Source organism: Ammospiza caudacuta, chromosome 24, assembly GCF_027887145.1.
Source record: "Ammospiza caudacuta isolate bAmmCau1 chromosome 24, bAmmCau1.pri, whole genome shotgun sequence".
In the NCBI taxonomy this organism is placed as follows: domain Eukaryota; kingdom Metazoa; phylum Chordata; class Aves; order Passeriformes; family Passerellidae; genus Ammospiza; species Ammospiza caudacuta.
The window spans coordinates 4747776-4772435 of record NC_080616.1 but is presented as its reverse complement, the minus strand read 5'-3'; the positions used below and the strand labels follow the sequence as shown (position 1 = coordinate 4772435).

General features: G+C 48.8%; 1 protein-coding gene across 1 annotated transcript in view; it reads left to right on the top strand.

Moving 5' to 3' along the window:
- Positions 1 to 18102, top strand: part of MAPKAPK2 (MAPK activated protein kinase 2) — a 40780-nt gene extending 22678 nt beyond the window's left edge. Inside the window, exons 2-10 of the mRNA XM_058819343.1 lie at positions 7995 to 8134; positions 11043 to 11107; positions 13000 to 13079; positions 14331 to 14457; positions 15296 to 15371; positions 15489 to 15613; positions 15874 to 15959; positions 16343 to 16423; positions 17110 to 18102. Coding sequence (XP_058675326.1) covers positions 7995 to 8134; positions 11043 to 11107; positions 13000 to 13079; positions 14331 to 14457; positions 15296 to 15371; positions 15489 to 15613; positions 15874 to 15959; positions 16343 to 16423; positions 17110 to 17253 — 924 coding nt within the window. The 3' untranslated portion in view covers positions 17254 to 18102. The remainder of the gene's footprint in view (positions 1 to 7994; positions 8135 to 11042; positions 11108 to 12999; positions 13080 to 14330; positions 14458 to 15295; positions 15372 to 15488; positions 15614 to 15873; positions 15960 to 16342; positions 16424 to 17109) is intronic.
- Positions 18103 to 24660: the final 6558 nt, after the last annotated feature.

The window sequence follows — 24660 nt, the reverse complement described above, 5'->3', positions numbered from 1 at the left end:
TAACACAATTCCTCCCAGGGGCTCTGGGGCTCGTGATTTTATTTCTCTTTTGTAGCTCATAAACAGCAAAAGCGGAACCGAGCTTTGCTGCTTCCGTGTCCTTCTGCTGCCCTCTCCCTCCCAGCCCTGTCTGGCAGGGATTGGGGTGGCTTTGGGCTCATTACCTGTGAGTTCCCAAAATATTCTGGCATTACAAGCTCAGCTCAGTGCAGGGAGAGGTGGGAACAGCCTGTGCAGAGCTTCCAGCCCTACAAATGTGTGAAGCAGCTGACGCCAGTTGGCAGCGAGTTTGCAGGGGAAGATTAGAAGAGGAAAATCCTTTGAAGAGAAACCCTTTTGCTTTATTAGGAAAAAATGCTCCTTGCCCTGTGCTAGCTGGGTCAGGGGAATCCAAAGGCTGTGTGTGTGTGTGATCCAGGCCGGGGGAAGCTCTGCTTTGCTTCCCTGCTGATAATTTGGGGGATGACAGCCTGCCTGTCTTCACTGTAGGTTTATTCTTACTGCAACTCAAGAAGAGTTTATTTTAACCCCTGTGCTGCAGACAGGTCCTAAGGGGGGCTTATGGGGGTGGTTTGGGGCTACCCCTGTTGGAGGGGTGGGTGATGTTCTGCTGGGGGCTGAGGAAATCAGATGGGATCAAAATACACACAGGAATAAAACCACCCTGCCTGCAAGAGCAGCTGGAGAGCCCGGGGTTAGCATGGGGCAGTGCTGGAAAACGGAGAGCTCAGCACACACCCCAGTGGGAGCCTGATCCTCACGTTCCATGGAAATTACCCGTGGGAGGTGAGTTTTCCCTCTTGCCCATCTGAGTGTGCTTGGCTCACCGAGAGGCAGCAGCGTTTGGGGCTGGGGTGGCACCGTCAGCGAGGAGGGACAGTGGGACAGGAGGGACAGTGGGACAGTGTCCTCAGCGACCTCCTGCCGTGCCTGGGGAGGAGAGAGCTTCCTTTTCCAACCTGTCTGTCGTGACTCATGGAGCATCATCCCAGGAGGGGGCGGCGAGACTGAATCAGTGGTGCCTGAGGACACACTGGGAGAGGGAACGTGAGCGTGGGCAGCTGCAGCCCCTTCCTCCCTTCCTCCCTTCCTCCCTTCCTTCCTTCCTTCCTTCCTTCCTTCCTTCCTTCCTTCCTTCCTTCCTTCCTTCCTTCCTTCCTTCCTTCCTTCCTTCCTTCCTTCCTTCCTTCCTTCCTTCCTTCCTTCCTTCCTTCCTTCCTTCCTTCCTTCCTTCCTTCCTTCCTTCCTTCCTTCCTTCCTTCCTTCCTTCCTTCCTTCCTTCCTTCCTTCCTTCCTTCCTTCCTTCCTTCCTTCCTTCCTTCCTTCCTTCCTTCCTTCCTTCCTTCCTTCCTTCCTTCCTTCCTTCCTTCCTTCCTTCCTTCCTTCCTTCCTTCCTTCCTTCCTCCCTCCCTCCCTCCCTTCCTCCCTTCCACCTGTGCTGTGCTTGTCCTCAGGTGATAGGGGGGAAATTCTGTTCTGTGTGGTGCTAAGCTCTTCCTTGGAGCTGAAGCTGATTTTTGATGTCTGCAGGACCAGGCTGGAGCCTGGGTTTGGGTTTGGGTTTGCTCAGGGAATGCTGTTCCCCTGCAGAAGCCCTGATGAGCTGTTGTGTTTTCAGGAGCTGCTTCCAGGGTTTGTCTTTCCAATGTGGGAAGAGCCCACAGGTGCTGCTGGAGCTGGTGAGGAGCCTTTGGTCCTGAGCACATCAGGCTGGGCTGTGCCATCCTCTGATGGCAGCACTGTGGGAGCTCTAATGAAGCTAATGAGGTGTTTAGAGGAGCACAGAACTAATTTCTCTGGCAGCATGGAAAGGCTCCTGGGGGAGCAAGGCTGAGCCAAGGCTCAGGATGGCAGCAAACGCTGCCTGCCCAAATCTCAGAGGTGTCAGGCTGCTGGGAGGGAGGGGAGCTGGAATGAGGCTGAAAGCTGAATTTCCTCCCGAATTGCCAGCAGCAGGGTGGAGTGGCTCTGTCCCTGCTCTCCCTCCTTTCCTGCAGGGAGGTGCCCCAGTGGGGAGCAGGGATGGGATGGGACAGAGCTCTCCTGGCTGTCCCCTGTCCCCTGCCATGCTGAGGGGACACTGGGATGCTCTGGGATGATGAGCTGGAGTCTGGACATGTGCAGTGTGTTGGGAAGGATGAAAGTTTGATAAGAAAGTCTCGCAGATACGTGTGCTTGGCAGACTCTACATTTTTTAAATGTAGAGTCTGATGAAGGAATAGAGATGGAAGCAAGTTTTGATAGAGAAGAAAAGAATTGCTGAGCCAGTCTTACTGGATAACCAAGAAGGCAAAAGGTGTGATAGTTAGAAGGGGTTTTTATGACTTAGAGCAAAGGATAAACCCACCCCAAACAAGATGTTTTTACCAAGCACAATGATAGCACAGGCAAACAAGTCAGCAAATGTGGCAAGTAGAAAAAAGGTCTCAGAATTTTCTATTGCAAGAAAACTGAAAACCAACTTCTAGCTTAAACAACTTTTAGTAATGTACTAACTTTGAGTGATTGGAGAATAGCAACATGAATATGGTAATTATAGTAGTTATGATAGGCTATAGATAAAAGTTAAGGTGTAGATTGTGTGAAAAACGCCAGTCACTTGTTTTTAAATTTTTAAAAGTTTAATTGTAACAAAATGGTTATAAAAATAGCAATATATTTAGAGTAATAATGATTTGGACAATTTGAATTAGGACAATATGAGACAATAGAAACAAAGAGTTACAGACAGTCCGGGTACCAGGACCCACGTTAACAGAGGATTAACCCTTAAAAACAACAGCCTGTTGCATATTCATACACCTCATACATGATGCATAAATTCTATTCAAACACAGGATTCTGTTACCAACTTCTTCCTCCAAATCCTGGCAGCACCTTCGAGGAGGGAAGAAGTTCATTTCTCCTGATAATGGGGCAATAAATTCTCTTTCTCTGAAAGATTCAGATGTCCTGTGGCTGCTGTCTCAGTGGGAGTCCATTCTTTAGGAAAAAAGTATCCTCCATAGCACAGTTTCTATTTTAACATCTTTTATAACCTAAAACTATATTTACCACACTACTTAAGAGAATTAACACAGCATCACTTTCTAACACAACACATACAATATTCATTTGAATATTTGCGAAAAGCCAATCATAAAATACATGCATGTTTCACAGGTTGGTTCTACTGTATTGAGATGCTCAGCAAAGAAAAGTATAAAATGCATTGTAACCAAAAGAAAAGTATAGAATGCATTGTAACCAAAACAGCTGGAGCTGACAGCTGTAGGCACAGCTCTGTCACCCATGACTCTGGACTGCTGTGACATCTTGGATGGAATAAACTGCATTTTGGAGAGCCCCTGGAGTCCCACATCCCTCATTCAGGCTCCTACAGCAGTGGCTGCACATCTGAAAACCTGGAGCACCCAACAAGGGGATGCAGCTCTGATTCCTGCCCGCTTTGCTCAGAGTTGGTGGCAGAGCTTCCTCTGCAGCCAGCGCTGCCCTTGTGCCCTGCCCGGGGACGCTTGTGTAACACCGGGATCCGGTTACTGCCCCGGGGCTGCCGAGCCCTCCTCTCCAGCAGGAGCAGGCAGGAAATGCGGCGTTTTCTGTCTGAAATAATGCAGAGTTGGATCTCCGAGGAGCCCTTCTTTGGAAGTGTGAAAAGCGCCAATCGCTTGTTTGTAAAATTTTACAAGTTTAACAGTAATAAAAATAGTAATATATAAATATAAGATAGTAATATATAAATGTAATAGTAAGGCATAAATATAAATATAAATATAAATATAAATATAAATATAAATATAAATATAAATATAAATATAAATATAAATATAAATATAAATATAAATATAAATATAAATATAAATTAAATATAAATATAAATTAAATATAAATACAGATTAAATATAAATATAAATATAGATTAAATATAAATATAAATTATATATATATATATATATATATATATATATATATAGTAATACAATTAGAGTAATAATAATTTGGACAATTTGGATTAGGACAATATGAGACAATAGAAACAAAGAGTTATGGACAGTCCAGGTATCTCTTTCTGGGCAGCACAAAAGGAGCCACGTTAACAGAGGATTAACCCTTAAAAGCAACAGCCTGTTGCATATTCATACACCTCATACATGATGCATAAATTCCATTCAAACACAGGATTCTGTCTGGGCAGTGTCAGCTTCATCCTCTGAATCCTGACGGTGTCATCCTGGATTCATCCAACGTGACAGCAGAAGATGGAGGCCAAGAAGAAGGAGAAAGGCTGGACACACCCAGTTCCTTCCATCTTGCCCCTTGAACCCTAATTCTAGAAACCCCAAAATCTACTTTTTTTCACATCGTGATAAATTCACTATTATTCTACTTAAACTGTTGTGGCTTGCTGATCTTCATCTAAGGTTGGTAATTTGCTCCATAATGAAACCCACAGGTGTTTGGGGCTCTGAGCCCCCTGGCAGGGGTTTTGCCATCCTGGACAGACAGAGGGATGTTCTGGGTTCTGACATGCCATGGCTTGCCTGTTGGATTATGCTCTTTTCTGACCCACAGATGGGGCAACTGAGAGGCATTTTAAAAACTTTTATTCCATTTTCAATCTCATGTGAAGGGTGAGACAGTAGAGGTGTTACAATTCACACCATCACAATCAGAAGTTAACTATTTCCTAATTACAATACATTATAAGTGTTTCTTGGCTTATCAGCTTTCTTAATATCATAAAATGTACTGAGAGTTCATTAAAATCATAGAGGAAATATTCTTAATATCATAAAATATACTGAGAGTTTGTTAAAATCATAGAGAAAATATGCTTGCCTGTTGGATTGTGCTCTTTTCTGCCCCAGAGATGGGGCAAATGAGAGGTGTTTTAAAAACTTTTATTCTATTTTCAGTCTCATGTGAAGGGTGAGACAATGCACCCTTCATATACATTCACACCATCACAATCAGAAGCCAACTGTTTCTTAATTACAATACATTATAAGTGTTACTTGGCTTATCAGCTTTTTTAGTATCATAAAATGTACTGAGAGTTCATTAAAATCATAGAGGAAATATTCTTAATATCATAAAATGTACTGAGAGTTTGTTAAAATCATAGAGAAAATATGCTTGCCTGTTGGATTATGCTCTTTTCTCACCCAGAAATGGGGCAACTGAGAGGTGTTTTAAAAATTTTTATTCCATTTTCAGTCTGTCAAGGGTGAGACATGCAGATGTTTTAATTCACACCATCACAATCAGAAATTAGCTATTTCCTAATTACAATACACTATAAGTGTTTCTTGGCCTATCAGCTTTCTTAATATCATAAAATATACTGAGAGTTCATTAAAATTATAGAGGAAATATTCCTAATATCATAAAATATACTGAGAGTTCATTAAAATCACAGAGGAAATATTCTTACAACTTGATAGTTAGGTCCTGAGAGTCAAATATACTTTTCAATCCTTCCTGCAGCAGCAGTGGGGAGTGCATGTGGCCTTCAGCTCTCCCTCACCCTGCTGCCACCAGGAACATTTCCTAAATTAACCAAACCATTGCCTTAATGAGGCCTAATCTGCTCCTCTGGAGGCCTCTCCATCCTCTGTCCATGCAGAGCCAGCAGGGGATGGAGGGAGCAGCTGGATCACAGCTGGGTGTGCTGAGAGCACCAGGGCCTCTCTTTGCTCCCAGAGCTTGTCTGGGTACAAAAACAAACGTCAGGGCTGTGCTGGGGCAGGTAACGGAGGCTGCTGCTGCCTCCTGCTTCATTAGAAATCCAATTAACCTCCTATAAAAGCACTCAGAGTGACCTCTAAAAATGGGATGTATTTTGCTGTACCTCTGCTGTTTGTCTTGTGCAGAATGATGTTAACTAGCAGCTTCCTGCTGCTCCATTTTCCTGCAGCATAATTACAAATTGTTTTGTTTTTCTCTTTTCTCTTCGGCTTCCTGGCTCCCCATGCCAAGGCTCTTCAGAGTGGGGCTGCAAAAAATAGCCAGGCTTTTCTCAGTCCCCTCTGCATGGCTCCTCTTGCTTATGGTTTTGCCTTCCGCAGGATGCAGTTTTTAGGGTAATTAAGCAATAGAGGAGCAAGGAGAGGGTGTCCAACCTCCTGCCCTGTCTTCCTTTGCCCCAAGGCTGTTGGTGTGAGCCGTTTCAAGTTGTGCAAAGGTTGGCTTTGCACAGAGCTGGTGGTTTGGTGCCAACGGTTTCCCACAGGTTCCCACAGGTTTCCTCTGCCTGGGGAAGAAGGAGAGGAGGTGGCAGAGGCGTGACCAGAGGCTGGGATGGTGTTTTGGGTGGGTGGCTGAAGGGCACATCCTCTCTGTGCCTTTCCCTGTGGCAAAGGACAACTGCTGCTCTGGGCAGGAATGCAGATCACCAGGGGCAGCACCATCAGTGAGTGTTCTATCCCCACCAAAGCCTGGGATGGTGTTTTGGGTGGCTGGATGAAAGGAGAGGTGTGACCAGAGTTGCTGAAGGGAGAGGTGTGACCAGAGCCTGGGATGGTGTTTTGGGTGGCTGGATGAAGGGCACATCCTCTCTGTGCCTTTCCCCATGGCAAAGGATGCCTGCTGCTCCTTTGCCTGGCAGAGTAACCTGGGCAGGGTTACTCTGCCAGGGCATCACCATCAGTGAGTGTTCCATCTGTTCCATCCCCACCAAAGCTGGGGATGGTGTTTTGGGTGGGTGGATGAAGGGAGAGATGTGACCAGAGGCTGGGATGGTGTTTTGGGTGGGTGGGTTGAGGGAGAGGTGTGACCAGAGGCTGTGATGGTGTTTTGGGTGGGTGGATGAAGGGAGAGATGTGACCAGGGCCTGGGATGGTGTTTTGGGTGGGTGGGTTGAGGGAGAGGTGTGACCAGAGGCTGTGATGGTGTTTGGGTGGGTGACTGAAGGGAGAGGTGTGACCAGGGCCAGGGATGGTGCTTTGGGTGGGTGGATGAAGGGCACATCCTCTCTGTGCCTTTCCCCATGGCAAAGGATGCCTGCTGCTCTGGGCAGGGTTACTCTGCCAGGGCATCACCATCAGTGAGTGTTCCATGTGGAAATGGGCCCTGTGTGGGTTTTGGGAGTTAATCCTTGTTCCTGTGAGATCCCCCTGCACTGAGAACCACCTGGGTCCTGCAGAGCATCCCAGGGATGATGCTCCTCTGCTCCTGGGGAGAGCTCAGAGGGGTCAGAAGGACTTTTCTGTCTGAATCTTGGTAAAATGGCCAAACCTGCTGTTTCCTGCGGGGTGGGGTGTGTGTCCACATCCCCCTGCTCGCTCTGCTCCAAGGGGCAGAGCTGCTCCAGAGGCTGAGCCTGGCCCCAAAGGCTGCTGGAGACAGGAAGGAAAACGAGCTGGGCTCAAGATAGACACGTTTGTTGTTCTATATTTAGGAACACAATAATTAAGGCTGGCTGTTTATCCTGACAAACATCATAACTAATAGTCTGTGGCAGACAAACAAATCCTTCCTGCACCTGGGAGCTCTGAGTTGTCTCTGGGAAGGGCAGGGGGTTCATTAAAGAGCTGTAATTTAGGGAACATCTGGATGTTTGCTTTGTCCCTTCCCCAGGCAGGGGTGCTGGTGGGCTCTGAATTTGTGGTGAGGGAGCTTTTGTGGATGGTTGGGAAATGATGGGGGACAGCACAGCAAGGGTGAGGGTGAGGATGCTCGGTGGCACCCAGGGGTGCAGCAAAGGAGGTATCAGGATGCAGAATGGCTCATAAAGGCAGTAGATCTCGCTGGTGGGACACTGGGAGGTGGCAGGCAGCCCGAATAAGCTTTTATGAACCTTGGCAGGAAGGGCAAGCTGAGGGCAAACGGCTTCTCAGAGTTCCCACTAGATGGGGATGGAGGCATTGTCAGAGCGCTCCGTGCGCCCTCAGGGAGCACCCGGTGCTCGTCTCCGTGTCACAGAGCCACCCGGGGGCGATGACCCTGCTGTCCGGGGGTGTCTCAGGGCTCACAGCGTGTCCCTTCTCCCGCAGATGCTGCAGGACTGCCCCAAGGCCCGCAGGGAGGTGGAGCTGCACTGGCGAGCGTCGCAGTGCGCGCACATCGTGCGCATCATGGACGTCTATGAGAACCTCTACCAGGGGAGGAAGTGTCTGCTCATCGTCATGGAGTGGTGAGAGCCCGGCCCGTGGGCACTGCAGGGTGCTGGGGGGCTGCCAGAGGGGGGCGGGCACCTTCCAGCCCTGGGGATGCCAGGGGGATGGCAGGGTGGCGTTGGAGGGATGGGGACAGCCAGGGCTGCTGGCTCTGAGTCATCCTGAAAAAGCTCAGCTCAAGGCCTGTGCTTCTCACAGGTGGGTCATAACCAAACTGCCTTTGGCCACCAAAACCTGGGGGAGGTTCCTGGCAGGTTCCTGGCAGGCTGTGGTGGGGCGGTGCCCGAGCTGGCAGCGCTGGTGCCGCCCTGGCACCGCCTGCAGCAGCAGCAGCTGCTCTGCTTTGGGTAGGAGCTTGGTATGAACCTGGGGACGAGGAGGAGGGATGAAGGGGAAAGTATTGAAACCACATCCCAACCGCAGCTGTGATTTGATGCAGTTTCCTTGCCAAAACCTCTCCCCTGGCAAGCTGGCAGATCGCCCGGGGGGGCAGCGGGTGCAGGAGCGGTGCCAGGGCACGTGGCACAGCACCCCCAGAGCAGCTCCTGTGGCGAAACAGGCACTGAGAACCACCCTGGCACTCTGGGCAGCCAGCGATGGGCAAGGGAAGGCAGTGGGGAGAGAAAGAAAGAATGGCTGAGGGGTAGGAGAGTGCCCAGGACTGTCAGTGTGACTGAGGGATGCTCTGGGGTAACGTCCATGGCAAAGCAGGATTTGATTTCCAGCAGGAGCAGGGTCTGGATTCCTCCTGACAGGCACTGGATCCCTCCTGACAGGCTCTGGATCCCTCCTGACTGACTCTAGATCCATCCTCATAGGCTCTGGGTCAGTCCTAACAGGCTCTGGATCCCTCCTGACAGGCTCTAGATCCATCCTCCCAGGCTCAGGATCCCTCCTGACTGACTCTGAATGCCTCCTGACTGCCCTGAATCCCTCCTGACTGTCTCTGGATCCATCTGGATTCATCCTGACTTCTCTCTGTCCCTCCTGACTGTTCTCCATCCATCCTGACAGGCTCTGGATCCCTCCTGACTGCCCTGGATCCCTCCTGACTGCTCTGGATCCATCCTGACTGCTCTAGATCCATGTTCTGAGACTCTGGATCCCTCCTGAAAGGTTCTGGATCCATCCTCTCAGGCTCTGGATCCCTCCTGACTGCTCTGGATCCTTTCTGACTACTCTGGATCCCTCCTGACTGACTCTGGATGCCTCCTACAGGCTCTGGCTCCCTCCTGACTGCTCTGGGTCCCTCCTGACTGCTCTCCATTCCTCCTGACAGGCTCTGGGTCCCTCCTGACTGATCTGGATCCTCCTTTCAGGCTCTGGATCCCTCCTGACAGGCTCTAGATCCCTCCTCACTGACTCTGGATCCTTCCTGACAGGCTCTGGACCCCTCCTGACTGCTCTGGATCCATCCTGATACACTCTGGTTCTATCCTAACTGGCTCTGGATCCATCCTCTCAGGCTCTGAATCCTTTCTGACTGGCTCTGGATCCCTCCTGACTGCTCTGGGTCCACCCTGACAGGCTCTGGATCCCTCCTGACTGCTCTGGATCCCTCCTCCCAGGCTCAGGTTCCCTCCTGACTGCTCTGGTTCCCTCCTGACAGGCTCTGAATCCTTTCTGACAGGCTCTGGATCCCTCCTGCCAGGCTCTGTGCAGCACAGGGTCCTAGGGGCTGCAGGCTATTGCTGCTGCAGATGTCACTGAATGTCAGGGAGATGCTATCAGCGCTGAGAAAGCCAAACTGTTCCTGCTTCAGGCAGATAAGGCAGGGCCAGGAAGTGCCATTATCCCTGCTCTCAGGGGGAATTCTCCCGCACCTCAGTCCTGAGCTCTGTGGGAGCTGCATTTCCCCTGAGGGTACCTGGGGAGGGAACCCACCAGTGGTTTTCCAGCATCTCCCATGGGACCTGGCTGTGCTGCAGGGCTGTCCAGCCTCTGAGCCCCAGCTTGGGGAGCCTTTGTGACACTGCTGCTGCCTCACCCTGAGCTTCGCTCAGCACTTCTGTGCTGGGTCATGGTGCTGCTGAGGCAGTTGGCTCGTGAGCAAAAGGAGGCCACGTGTGCTGGGGAGTGCTCTCACCAATTTCAAGCCACATTTGCTGCCTTTACTGTAAATGTGTTTTTGTGGCTGCTGGGGCGGCCGCGCCCGCCCAGCACTGAGCCTCTGCCCTGCTCCTTTCGGGAAGGAGGAGGCTCTGAAATGCCCCAAAACACCACCCAAGGTCTTTGATGGAGAAGGGGAATGATTCCTGCTCAGCAGCAGAGGGTTTGTTGGGATGGAGCCACTGTCACGGATATATTTTGTGAAAAATCCTTTTGCTAGGATTTTTCTCTTGAGAAGCTGAGAGGCCTCAGAAATTAAATGTAAACAATAATTATCTGCTGCTGTGGAATGCAACAGGTGCATCTGTGATTGGTGTCATGTGGTTGTTTTTAATTAATGGCCAATCACAGTCCAGCTGTCTCAGACTCTCTGGTCAGTCACAAGATTTTATCATCATTCTTTTCTATTCTAAGCTGGCCTTCTGATGAAATCCTTTCTTCTATTCTTTTAGTATAGTTTTAATGTAATGTTATATAATATATTATTTTAATATTATATACATTTTTATATAATATATATTTTATATAATAATATATTTATAATTTTAGATAATATATATTTTAATATAATATATAATTTTATATATTAAAATATATATTAAAATATATATCATATAACTATATAATTATATATTATTTTATATATTTTAATATAACATATAATTTTATATAATATGCATTTTTAATATAATACATATCATAAAATAATAAATCAGCCTTCTGAAACATGGAGTCAAGATCCTCATCTCTTCCCATGTGGAAGTTGCCTACAAATTCAACAAGCCACGGTGTGTAACAGCATCTCCTCTCTTGCAGCTTGGATGGTGGGGAGCTCTTCAGCCGCATCCAGGACAGGGGAGACCAGGCCTTCACTGAACGGGGTATGAGCCCACACCCTGCTGGCCTTTCATCCCCTCCATCCCCTCAGTGTGACATCCTGGCCTTTCATCCCCTCCATCCCCTCAGTGTAGCACCCTGGCCTTTCATCCCCTCCATCCCCTCAGTGTAACGCCCTGGCCTTTCATCCCCTCCATCCCCTCAGTGTAACGCCCTGGCCTTTCATCCCCTCCATCCCCTCAGTCCCCTCCATCCCCTCAGTGTAACACCCTGGCCCTTCAGTCCCCTCCATCCCCTCAGTCCCCTCCATCCCCTCAGTGTGACATCCTGGCCTTTCATCCCCTTCATCCCCTCAGTGTAGCACCCTGGCCTTTCATCCCCTCCATCCCCTCAGTGTAACACCCTGGCCCTTCAGTCCCCTCCATCCCCTCAGTGTAACGCCCTGGCCTTTCATCCCCTCCATCCCCTCAGTGTAACGCCCTGGCCTTTCATCCCCTCCACCCCCTCAGTGTAATGCCCTGGCCTTTCATCCCCTCCATCCCCTCAGTGTAGCACCCTGGCCTTTCATCCCCTCCATCCCCTCAGTGTAACGCCCTGGCCTTTCATCCCCTCCATCCCCTCAGTGTAACGCCCTGGCCTTTCATCCCCTCCACCCCCTCAGTGTAATGCCCTGGCCTTTCATCCCCTCCATCCCCTCAGTGTAGCACCCTGGCCTTTCATCCCCTCCATCCCCTCAGTGTAACGCCCTGGCCTTTCATCCCCTCCATCCCCTCAGTCCCCTCCATCCCCTCAGTGTAACACCCTGGCCCTTCAGTCCCCTCCATCCCCTCAGTCCCCTCCATCCCCTCAGTGTAGCACCCTGGCCTTTCATCCCCTCCATCCCCTCAGTCCCCTCCATCCCCTCAGTGTAGCACCCTGCTGGCCCTTCAGTCACCTCCATCCCCTCAGTCCCCTCTATCCCCTCAGTGTAACACCCTGGCCTTTGAGTCCCCTCCATCCCCTCAGTGTAGCACCCTGGCCTTTCATCCCCCTCCATCATCCCCTCAGTGTAACACCCTGCTGGCCCTTCAGTCACCTCCATCCCCTCAGTGTAACACCCTGGCCTTTGAGTTCCCTCCATCCCCTCAGTGAACACCATGGTTTTTCAGTCCCCTCCATCCCCTCAGTGTAGCACCCTGGCCTTTCATCCCCTCCATCCCCTCAGTCCCCTCCATCCCCTCAGTGTAACACCCTGGCCTTTCACCCCCTCCATCCCCTCAGTCCCCTCCATCCCCTCAGTGTAACACCCTGCTGGCCTTTCAGTCCCCTCCATGCCCTCAGGGACTCTTCTGGATCCCCAGCAGAGTTCTGCACGCAGGGAATGAGGGATGTGGGTGCAAGGGGCCCTGCTTTTCATGTTTGCTTGACAATAGGGTTAGGGGGTATTTTCTCAGCTGCTCCCACACTCCTGTCCATCCCACTCATGTCAGAAACACCCTCCTCCCTCAAAAAGTTAAGTCCATGGGAACTGAGTTAAGACCATGTGGTTCTCATAGATCTCATTGATCTCATTCCCTCTCCTCCTCTGGCCAGGAGAAGCAACCACACACCCCAAACTCTGAGCCCGTTGCCCCCTTGACTTCCCATCCTAAGGAGGAACCTTTCCCAGCTGCATTCCTTGCTCCTTGGGTGTCCTAAACAGTGCAAGCCCCTCCTTGGTGTTAGGGTCAGGGGCTGGGCTCTGCCCCATCCCTTCCCCTGGAGTTTCTGGGAGCTGCAGCCTCCTTTCCCAGGGATGGGGAGTGGCACAGACTCCATGGACAGGGGGACTGCAAGCACAACAAACCGCTTTGACCTCAGCCAGATTCTTTGGCTGCTGGTTTGTAGAGCTCCCCAGGGAACAGTGCCCTTTTTAACTTGCTTCTGAAGGCTTCTGATGGTTTCTTTGCTGCTTCAGAGGCTTCGGAGATCATGAAGAGCATTGGGGAAGCCATCCAGTACCTGCACTCGATCAACATCGCGCACCGGGACGTGAAGGTACCACCCTGAGCCCCCCTGGCAGTGCCAGGGCCCAGCCCTGCTGCTCCATGAGGCATTCATGTTCTCTGAACAGAGATAATAATTCTCTCTCCCCGGATTTTTCCTGGGGAAGGCAGTGAGAAGCTCAGAGGAAAACAATTCTTATCTCTGCTTGCTGCTCCTGTTGTTTAGGATGTGTGGAATGTGTTATGGGGATTGTTTAGTGAAGAAGATGGGTGTTTAGACTGATTGATTACAAAAAACTGTGTTGTGACTGTCTGGAGACAGCCATGGGTTTTTCTGTAGCATTTCTTTATAGTGTAGTATCTTTTTAGTGTAGTGTGAAAAACGCCAATCACTTGTTTTTAGAATTTTAAAAGTTTGATAGTAATAAAATGGTTATAAAAATAGTAATATAATTAGAGTAATAAAAATTTGGACAATTAGGATTTAGTTCAATATGAGACAATAAGAACAAAGACTTATGGACAGTCTGGGTACCTCTTTCTTTTACCTTTTCTGTCTGAATCTTGGTAAAATGGCCAAACCTGCTGTTTTCTGCAGGGTGGGGGTGTGTTTCCACATCCCCCTGCTCACTCTGCTCCAAGGGGCAGAGCTGCTCCAGAGGTTTTATCTACCAGCAGCCCCACAGCTTGTTTGTAAAGACAAATACACTATTCCTCTCAATCCCATATCCCCGATTTCCTGCTTGTGACCCAAGGTGGGTCTGAGAGGACCGGTGTCACAGACATCTTTTATCAAAAATCCTTTCCTTAGGACTTTTTCTCCTGAGAAGCTGAGAGGCCTCAGGAACAAAATGTAAACAATGGTTATCTGCTGCTGTGGAATGCAACAAGTAGATCTTTGATTAGCCTATGTTGGTTGTTTCTAACTAATGGCCAATCACAGTGAGCTGAGAAAGTCCGAGACAGAAGCTTTTGTTATCATTCCTTCTTTTTCCATTCTTAGCCAGCCTTCTGATGAAATCCTTTCTTCTATTCTCTTAGTATAGTTTTAATATCATAAAATAATAAATCAAGACTTCTGAAACACAGAGTCATATCCTCATATCTTCCCTCATCCTAAGACCACTGTGAACACGGTCACAGACCGGGTTCAACAGCAGAGCTCAGCACTAAGCTAAGGCACAGCCTAACCCTGTGGAGCAGCATCCTGGATGCCTCAGGAGGAACATTCCCCAGGAAATCTGTGTTGGGTGTTGGGGTCACCCTCTCTGATGGCTCACTCCTTGTCCCTGTGTGTTCCCAGCCAGAGAACCTCCTGTACACCTCCAAGCGGCCCAACGCCGTGCTGAAACTCACCGACTTCGGCTTCGCCAAGGAAACCACCACGCACAACTCGCTGGCCACGCCCTGCTACACACCCTACTACGTGGGTGAGTGGAGGAACATCAGGGGTAGGATGGTTGGGGATGGATGGAGATGAGAGATCTCTGCAGCCAGGGCTTGGAATTTGGGGTTTATTGCAAAGGGTGCAGGGCCCTGCTGGGAGCTGCCAGCCACAGCTGGAGCAGGACTGAGAGAAGTAAAGAGAGAGAAGGCAAGAGTGTGGTAAAGAGGATGAGAGAGTAAAAGAGAGGATAAGAAAGTAAGAGAGCGAGGTTCCCATTACAATACAATAAATCTTCTTCTGTGCTGAATATTCTGATTCTCACTAACCAATCTAGTCCAAGATACAAATCCTGCAGCATTTCCATACAGCCTATAAGAATCATTACATTACCACACTGCTACATTTTAAACCCTAAAAACTCCTCTTTGGGCCCTTCTGCCAAGCTGTAGGGTCTGCTCTGACCTTTGGGCCTGTCTGCAAGCAGAGGTTGTTGTTCCATCAAAAGGGGATCCCCTTCAGCTGGCCACACCATTGTTTTCCAGTTGTTCAGTAACTGAGGGATCTCAAAGCTCGCTTTCATTTCAATCTCACTTATAGTTTCCATATTCTCAAAATCTTTTGCCAGGCAATCATATTTGTAAGGCTTTCCTGTTTCATTTTCCAGGTAAATGCCTGGGGGCTGGCCCTGGGGTTGGTGTAGGAGTGTGCCCCCTGTTAAAAGTGACAAAACCATCTTTTGTCTCCTGGAGCCTGCAGCAGGGAGCTGGGGGCTGCTCCAGGCAGAGCTTCCCACAGTGGCTCTTGATGTCTCCATGGGGTGTCAGAGCCCTCTCACCCAGTGCTGACACTCAGATTTAGGATTTTCTTTCTGTTTTTACCAGCTCCAGAAGTGCTGGGCCCAGAGAAGTATGACAAGTCCTGTGACATGTGGTCCCTGGGTGTCATCATGTATATTCTGTAAGTCTGAGGGTTCCTGTCCCTCCTGCAGGGCTCAGCTCCTGCTCCTGCACTGCCTTGTGCTCCTGGGGAGGTTTTTGGGGTGCCACATTGACTCTGTTCCCCCTCCTGGCACAGGCTGTGTGGGTACCCCCCCTTCTACTCCAACCACGGCCTGGCCATCTCTCCTGGCATGAAGAAGAGGATCCGGATGGGCCAGTACGAGTTCCCCAACCCCGAGTGGTCCGAGGTGTCAGAGGAAGGTAAACGTGGTCCCTGTGGGGCCTGTGCCCAGGCTGAGGTCTCCTTTGGAGGGCTGGGAGGAGCTCAGACCCCTGGCTGTGGCAGGAGTCACCTCTCAGCATCTGCATCTCTGCTGGAGAGGCTTTTGCTGAAGGGTTTGTGCAGGGTCAGGTGTGTGGCACAGGGGAGGGCACACGGGAGGGCACTCAGGGGTTTTGGGGCTGGGGCTGGGCCCCCCAGGAGCTGCTGCTGGCCCCTGACCCTGCCCCAACCCCTGCAGTGAAGCAGCTGATCCGAAACCTGCTGAAGACAGACCCGACCCAGCGCATGACGATAACGGAGTTCATGAACCACCCCTGGATCATGGTGAGATGGGATCATGGGATCATGGAATGGGATGGGATCCATGGGATGGGATCCATGGGATGGGATGAGATGGAATGGGATGGGATTGATGGGATAATGAGATGGGATCCATGCGATGGGATGGGATCCATGGGATGGGATCCATGGGATGGGATGAGATAGTGGGATGGGATCCATGGGATAATGGGATGAGATCCAGAGGATAATGGGATGGGATAACGGGATGGTATGGGGTTGATGGGATGGGATCCATGGGATGGGATGGGATGGGATGGGATGGGATGGGATGGGATGGGATCCATGGGATCCATGGGATCCATGGGATGGGTTAATGGGATGCTATGGGATCCATCCCAGCTCACGCTCCTCCCCTCTCCTGGCAGCAATCCATGCAGGTGCCCCAGACCCCACTGCACACCAGCCGTGTGCTGAAGGAGGAGAAGGACCTGTGGGAGGATGTGAAGGTAAAACCTCTCCTCTGACCCTGCCTGCAAAGCTCTGCACCCCTCTGTCATCTGGGGAATGTCCTCTCCTGGGCACTGCAGACCAGGCACATTCACTGTCCCTGGAAGTGTTCAAAACTGCATAGATGTGGCACTTGGGACATGATGTAGTGGTGGAGTGGCTGTGTTGGGTTAACATCTTTTATGAAAATCCTTTCCTTAGGATTTTTCCTCCTGAGAAGCTGAGAGGCCTCAGGAACAAAATGCAAACAATGGTTATCTGCTGCTGTGGGATGCAACAGGTGCATCTGGGATTGGTCTCATGGGGTTGTTTCTAATTAACGGCCAATCACAGTCAGCTGGCTCGGACAGAGAGTCCAAGACAGAGCCTTTGTTATCATTCCTTCTTTTTCCATTCTTAGCCAGCCTTCTGATGGAATCCTTTCTTCTATTCTTTTAGTATAGTTTTAATATAATATATATCATAAAATAATAAGTCAGCCTTCTGAAACATGGAGTCAGATCCTCATCTCTTCCCTCATCCAACAACCCCAGTGAATTCTGTCACACCATCCTGCTCATTTTATTCCTTCTGAGGTAGCTGAGCTATTTGGGTGTGAAATAGATCCCCAAGAACTTAGAGACCTGGCTTGAGGAGACCATATTTCACCCTGGAGGGCTTTGCTGATGTCTCTGTGTGCCCGCAGGAGGAGATGACCAGTGCCCTGGCCACCATGAGAGTGGACTACGAACAAATCAAGATCAAGAAAATCGAGGATTCCTCGAACCCTCTGCTGATGAAGAGGAGGAAGAAAGCCAACCCCCCCGAGCCCACCACGCTGCCCCACTGAGGGCCCTGCCCACCAGCCCTCCAGAAAGCAATAACTATAAATATATATATATATATTTTTTAAGGAAAAAAAAAGACAAAAAGAAACAGACTGTTCTATCGAGCGCATGGAATTCAGACATTTATACCAGACTAGTTATTTTTAGCTACTCACCTGTGTTTCTGACCTTTCTGGAGCAGGTGGTGAGATCCTCCCCCCTCTCAGATCCACACCTGCAGCCAGGGATTTTTTTGTCCTGTAGGTGAACGCCGCCAATAATTGGATTTTTATTTTTCTTTTGTGAAACAGTTTTGATTTATATATATATATATTTTTTCTTTTCCTCCTCCTTCCTTCCAAAGACATGGAAACTCCTGTGGTGACCTTTTTAGGGTATAGAACATATAAATATTTTTTAAAAACTACTGTAGAGCTGAAACCCAGACAGAGTGTTCCCTGTGTGGATGCTGGCTAGAAGCAGGCTCCAGGGACAGAGAGCTGTCCTGCTGTCCTGGGGAGGGAGGGTCCCAAATCAAGCACAGGAGCCAAAAAGCAGCACCCCAGCCCTCCCTGTCTGTCTGTCCGTGTGGGGTGTGTGTCTGTCTGTGGGCCTGCAGCTGCTCTGAAGTCTTTAGTCCATGGATGATGATGATGATGATGATGATGATGATGATGATTATTATTATTATTATTTTGTCACTTCGTTAAATGTGTTTGAATGGGGAAAAACAATTTTTTAAGGTTTAGTTTTTAGGTGATCTTTTTAGACACTGTATGGAATTTTAATTTGTTTTGAAAAACTGGTTTTTATCCCCCCCCTTTTTTTTTTTTTAATTTTTTAAAATTGTTTTTGTCTGTTGGCTTATACTAATCTTCCCAGTCTGCTCTTCAGTCCTTTGGATTAAAGACACTTAAAGAGCCGCCCAGTCTTTCCTGTTGCTTGTGTGGCTGTGAAGAACCCACAGTGCTCCAGCTGCTCTCTCTCTGTGCCCTAAAATTGCTCTTTTTGCCACCAGAAAGGCTGAGCCCCCCTTGGGTGTTCTCTGGGGACACAACAGCCCTTTGCTTGGGGACAGAGGGACATCCCTGCCCAGCACGTGTCACCCCTGGGCTGGGGCTCTGGGGTGATGTGGGATGGGGTGGGGGGCTATGGGATTGTGTGGGATGATGCTGTGGGGTGCTATGGGGTGATGTGGGATTGTGTGGGATGATGCTGTGGGGTGCTATGGGGTGGTGTGGGATGTTTTGGAGGGGATGGGATGATGTGGAGTGCTGTGGGGTGCTGTGGGATAGTGTGGAGTGCTATGGGATTGTATGGCATGATGCTGTGGGATGATGGTGTGGGGTGCTGTGGATGCTATGGGGTGATGTGGGAGGGCATGGGGTGCTGTGGATGATGGTGTGGGATGCTGTGGGGTGATGTGGGATGTTTTGGGAGGGTATGGGGTGCTGTGTATGCTGTGGGGTGATGTGGGATGGGGTGGGGTGCTATGGGGTGATGTGAGATGCTTTGGTAGGATGTGGGGTGATGCAGGATGATGAGGGGTGCTGTGGGTGCTGTGTATGCTGTGGGAAGCTATGGGGTGCTATGGGATGGTGTGGGGTGCTATGGGATTGTATGGAATGATTCTGTGGGATGATGGTGTGGGGTGCTGTGGATGCTGTGGATGATGATGTGGGGTGCTGTGGGTTGATGAGGATGATGGGGGTGCTGTGGATGATGTGGATGGTGCTGTGGGGTGATGTGGGGTGCTGTGGGTTGATGAGGATGATGGGGGGTGCTGTGGGGTGATGTGGGTTGATGTAGGATGATGTGGGGTGCTGTGGGTTGATGAGGATGATGGGGGGTGCTGTGGATGATGTGGATGGTGCTGTGGGGTGCTGTGGGGTGCTGTGGGTTGATGAGGATGATGGGGGGTGCTGTGGATGATGTGGATGGTGCTGTGGGGTGCTGTGGGGTGCTGTGGCTCTTGATGATGCTGTAGATGCTGTGGGGGGCTGTGGATGCTGTGGGGTGATGTGAAACGATGTGGAGTGCTTCAAACGATGTGGAGCGCTGTGGATGCTGCGGGTGATGCTGTGGCACACGGGGCCGCGGGTGCCATGCCCGGGTGCCGGCAGGGGACAGACAGACAGACAGACAGACACACAGACAGACACTGTGCCTGCCCCGTGTCGGGGCCGCCGGAGCTGTGCTCGGTTCCCGTTACCACCACCGGTGTCGGGGCTGCGGGAGCTGCCGCTGCTGCGGGAGGTGAGGAAGGGGCTCGTTGTAAAACATCTGGAAAGAAATGATGCATCTGACCCCATGATATCAGAAGGCTAATTAATTGATTAATGACTTTATTGTACTATATTATTCTATACTATATTACACTACATCTACACTGAAACTGCACCAGCACTCTGGGCAAAATAAGCCCGAAAAAGGCCCCACGTTAACAGAGGATTAACCCTTAAAAGCAACAGCCTGTTGCATGTTCATACACCTCATACACGATGCATAAATTCCACTCAAACACAGGATTCTGCCTGGGCAGTGTCAGCTTCTTCCTCTGAATCCTGACGGCGTCATCTGATCTGAGTGAGGCAGGAAGAAGTTAATTTCTCCTGATAATGGAGCAGTAAATTCTCTTTCACTGAAAGATTCAGGCGTCCTGTGGCTGCTATCTGTGTGAGTCCTTTCTTTAGGAAAAAAGTATCCTACATAGCATCGTTTCTATTTTAACATTTTGTTATAACCTAAAACTATATTTAACACACTACTTAAGAGAATTAACACAGCATCACTTTCTAACACAACACATACAATATTCATTTTAATATTTGCAAAAAGCCAATCATAAAATAGGCATTTTTCACATTGGTAAATATTCCAATACTGGTAAATATTCCAATACTGCATTTTTCATATTGGTAAATATTCTAATACTGGTTAATATTCCAATACTTGTAAATATTCCGATACTGCATTTTTCACATGGGAAAATATTCTAATACCTCATTTTCACATTGGTAAATATTCCAATACCGGTAAATATTTCAATAGTGGGAAATATTCCAATATTGCATTTTTCACATTGGAAAATATTCTAATACTGCATTTTTCACATGGGAAAATATTCTAATACCTCATTTTCACATTGGTAAATATTCCAATACCTGTAAATATTTCAATACTGGGAAATATTCCAATATTGAATTTTTCACATTGGTAAATATTCTAATACTGCATTTTTCACATTGGAAAATATTCTAATACTGCATTTTTCACATGGGAAAATATTCTAATACCTCATTTTCACATTGGTAAATATTCCAATACCGGTAAATATTTCAATAGTGGGAAATATTCCAATATTGCATTTTTCACATTGGAAAATATTCTAATACTGCATTTTTCACATTGGAAAATATTCTAATACTGCATTTTTCACATTGGAAAATATTCTAATATCTCATTTTCACATTGGTAAATATTCCAATACCTGTAAATATTTCAATACTGGGAAATATTCCAATAGTGCATTTTTCACATTGGTAAATATTCCAATACTGCATTTTTCATATTGGTAAATATTCTAATACTGGTTAATATTCCAATACTTGTAAATATTCCAATACTGCATTTTTCACATGGGAAAATATTCTAATACCTCATTTTCACATTGGTAAATATTCCAATACCTGTAAATATTTCAATAGTGGGAAATATTCCAATATTGCATTTTTCACATTGGTAAATATTCTAATACTGCATTTTTCACATGGGAAAATACTCTAATACCTCATTTTCACATTGGTAAATATTCCAATACCTGTAAATATTTCAATAGTGGGAAATATTCCAATATTGCATTTTTCACATTGGTAAATATTCTAATACTGCATTTTTCATATTGGTAAATATTCTAATACCTCATTTTCACATTGGTAAATATTCCAATACCGGTAAATATTTCAATAGTGGGAAATATTCCAATATTGCGTTTTTCACATTGGAAAATATTCTAATACCTCATTTTCACAATGGTAAATATTCCAGTACTGGTAAATATCCCAATACAGGATTTTTCCCATTGGTAAATATTCCAGTACTGGTAAATATCCCAATACCCGGGGCTGCCCAGCCAGGGGCTGGTCCCTGGCACTGCCCAGGCTGGGTCCTGCTGCCGCTCCCGTGGCTGCTGCAGTGTCAGACACAGCACCCAGATGTGTTGAAGGTGTGGAGCACCCGCAGCAGTTTCCATCCCCCGAGGTCTCGCGGCCTTGCGTAGGTTCCACGTTTTGGAAAAAAAAAAAAAACAAACCAAAAACAAAAAAACCCAAACAAAGATTCTCTAACCAAACGCAAATCCTGGCAGTGAACCCTCAGTTTGCCTCAGGGCAGGGATGAGGTTTGGGTTTCTTTTGTTACAGAGATCCTGTTTTGGAAATTACGGTGCTCACTGACACAAATCTCAACCCTGGCGGGAAGATGTGTGGCTTGAGATGTTTTCTGTGCGTGTTTGGGGAGGGAAGAGCAGAGCAGGCACCCACGGCTCATTTCCCTCTCCATTCCCACCAGCTGGGCACTGGGTTGAAGCCAGCAGTGGACACCAGGTCTCCAGGGTGGCCTTGGATCTCTCAGGGTGGTCTTGAAGCTTCCCATGGTGGTGCTGGAGCATCTCAGGATGGTCCTGGAGCTTCCAGGATGGTCCTGGAGCTTTCCATGGTGGTCATGAAGTCTCCCATAGTGGTCCTGAAGCTCCCAGGATGGTCCTCGATCTTCCCAGGCTTGCCCTGGAGCTTCCTATGATGGCTCTGAAGCTTCTCAGGATGGTGCTGAAGCTTCCCAGGGTGGTCCTGAAGCTTCCAGGATGGTCTTGGAGCTTCCCAGGTTGATCCTGGAACTTCTCATGGTGGCTCTGAAGCTTCCCAGGCTGGTCCTGGATCTTCCAAGGATGGTCCTGGAGCTTCCCATGATGGCCCTGGAGCTTCCCAGGATGGTTATGAAGTTTCCCATAGTGGTCTGAAGCTTCCCAGAGTGGTCCTGAAGCTTCCCATAGTGACTCTGGAGTTTCCAGAATGGCCCTGAAGCTTCCCAGGGTGGTCCTGGAGCTTCCCATGATGGCTCTGAAGCTTTCCAGGGTGGCCCTGGAGCTTTCCATGGTGGTCATAAAGTTTCCCACAGTGGTCCTGAAGCTTCCAGGATGGTCCCGGAACTTCCCAGGGTGGTTCTGAAGCTTCCCAGGATGGTCCTGAAGCTTCTCATGGTGGCCCTGAAGCTTCCAGGATGGTCCTGAACTTCCCAAGGTGGCCATGAAGCTTCCCAGGGTGGTTCTGAGGCTTCCCATGGTGGTCCTGGAGCTTCCCAGGCTTTCCTGACCATCCCAGCCCTGGAGAAGAAGGCTGCCCATGGTGTCACCCCCTCCACCCTCCCCTGTCCCTCCCTCCCCAGCAGAATTGTCCCCCTGGTGGGGTTTTGGCCACAGGCTCTCTCTTTGTGTCACTGCTTTCAGTGCCTGGGTGGGTGAAACCCGGGGCTGTTTCTGTGAAGCTGCTGGTGCTAAAAGGAATAGCTGGGGCAGTGTGGGTGGGGTGAGAACGGTTTTACTCACCCTGGGCTGTGTTTTGGTGCTTTTAGGTTTGAAACCCGAATTTTGGGGCAGATCTGCTCACAGGGAGCTGTAAATAAATCGGCCGGAGAGGGAAGAGGAGAGGTGCTGGGATTCTGGGGGCTCTGTGCAGGTAAGGATGGGAAAAGCAGCAGGAAGGAATTCAGTTTTGTGCTGGGGAAGGTGGGATGGATTCACACATCATGGCTGGAAGGAGATGAGATTCAAAATCCCTTCCAGAATCATTCTGTGGTTCCATCACCTTTGGGAAAACAACCCAAGGGCAGCCAGCATATCAAATCTTGGATTGAGGACCAAAATCTTGGACTGAGGAGCAAAATCTTGGGTTGAGAATCAAAATCTTGGTCTGGGACCTGAGGGAGGTGATGGCCACAATGATTTGCAGGAGTCAGCTGCATGGAAACCTGGGGGGACCTGAGACCTGCTGACTCCAGGGGAATCAGTGAACAATTCAGTGCAACATTTGAAATTTTTAGTGGTTAGTAGAAAAATAACCCCTCTCTCCTCAGCCCACCTGCTTTATTTTTAGCAGCAAGCTTCCTGCTAAGGAAAAAAAAAATTAAAAAAATTATATATTTCTTGCTTTTGAGGTGATTTTGATCAAAAAATCTGGCTGTGCTCCAGGCTGATCACTGGGGAGGGGATGAATCACGAAGATCTCTGTTCTTATCTGTGCTCACCAGAAATTTCTGCTACTCTTGCAAGGATGGGGGTGAAGCCCCTTCCTCCAGCCGTGGTTTGCTGTGCTCCCATGGTGTTGGTCAACTCTGGACAGCCCCAGGAGCACAAAATGTCCTGTGGCTGGTGTGGATGTGCAGGAGGAAGGAGCGTTGTGCAACGGCAATGAGGAGCCCTCAGCTGGTTGCTGTTTCACTCCTGCCCTTTGTTTTGTGATTATTTACTGTTCATTGCCCTGATTTAGCATTGAGGGTGGTTGTTTTTCCATGAGGGTGGCTGTTTTCCCATGCCTGGGCTCCTTTTGGCCAAGGAAGATTTGGCTTGGTTGCTTTGGGTTGGTCTGTACCTTGGGAACACCTCCTGGTAAGCTGGACAACTCAAAAAGGCAAAAATTCTGTGCAAAATCTGCTGATGGTTGTATTTTTATTAAGGATTGGACCAAGCACATCAGGGGAATGTCAGGATTTAATAATGCAAAGCTTGGCCTGCATATAGCTAAATTGGTTAATGCTCGGAAAATGCTGGATTTCTGAAAATCCATTGGCATCAGCCTTTAAAAGGACAGCTGTGATGGAAATCTGGCTGGAAAAGCAGAAGAAGGAGATGTGATTTTCGCTCAGAGTAGGGTTTTCTTCAGAAATTGCCCCGTCAAAGTGTAACAAGCCCACAGGAATCTGCTCCAGGCTTTTCCAACCAGGAAAGGCAAAGCTCTGAAAATCAGCCCCAGCAGGCTGTGGAGATGGTGTGTGAGATGTGCCAGTCACAGCAGCTGGGCCCAGCGTTGCAAAAGAGCCAGGAAACCGAATTTCAGCTCAGAGAAAATGTAAATCTGGTGCTGCTGCCAGGAAAGGAACTTTGTAGTCCAGCTCTGGAGCAAAGGAGATGGTTTGGTTGCTTCAGGGTGTGATGAAATGGTGGAGAGACCCTGCCAAGAGGCCGAAGGCAGCAGGTCACAAGGCAGAAAATGAGAACTGCTGGTGTTGAACCTCTAAATCAGCATCCCTGAGCATCTGCACTGCCTCCACCAGCCCCAGGAGGGGCAGTGCCTGTCCCACATCCCACACCCACGTTAATTAGTCACACGTTAATTAACGTCACACATGGATGCACTGCTGGCTGGGGTGGCGCTCAG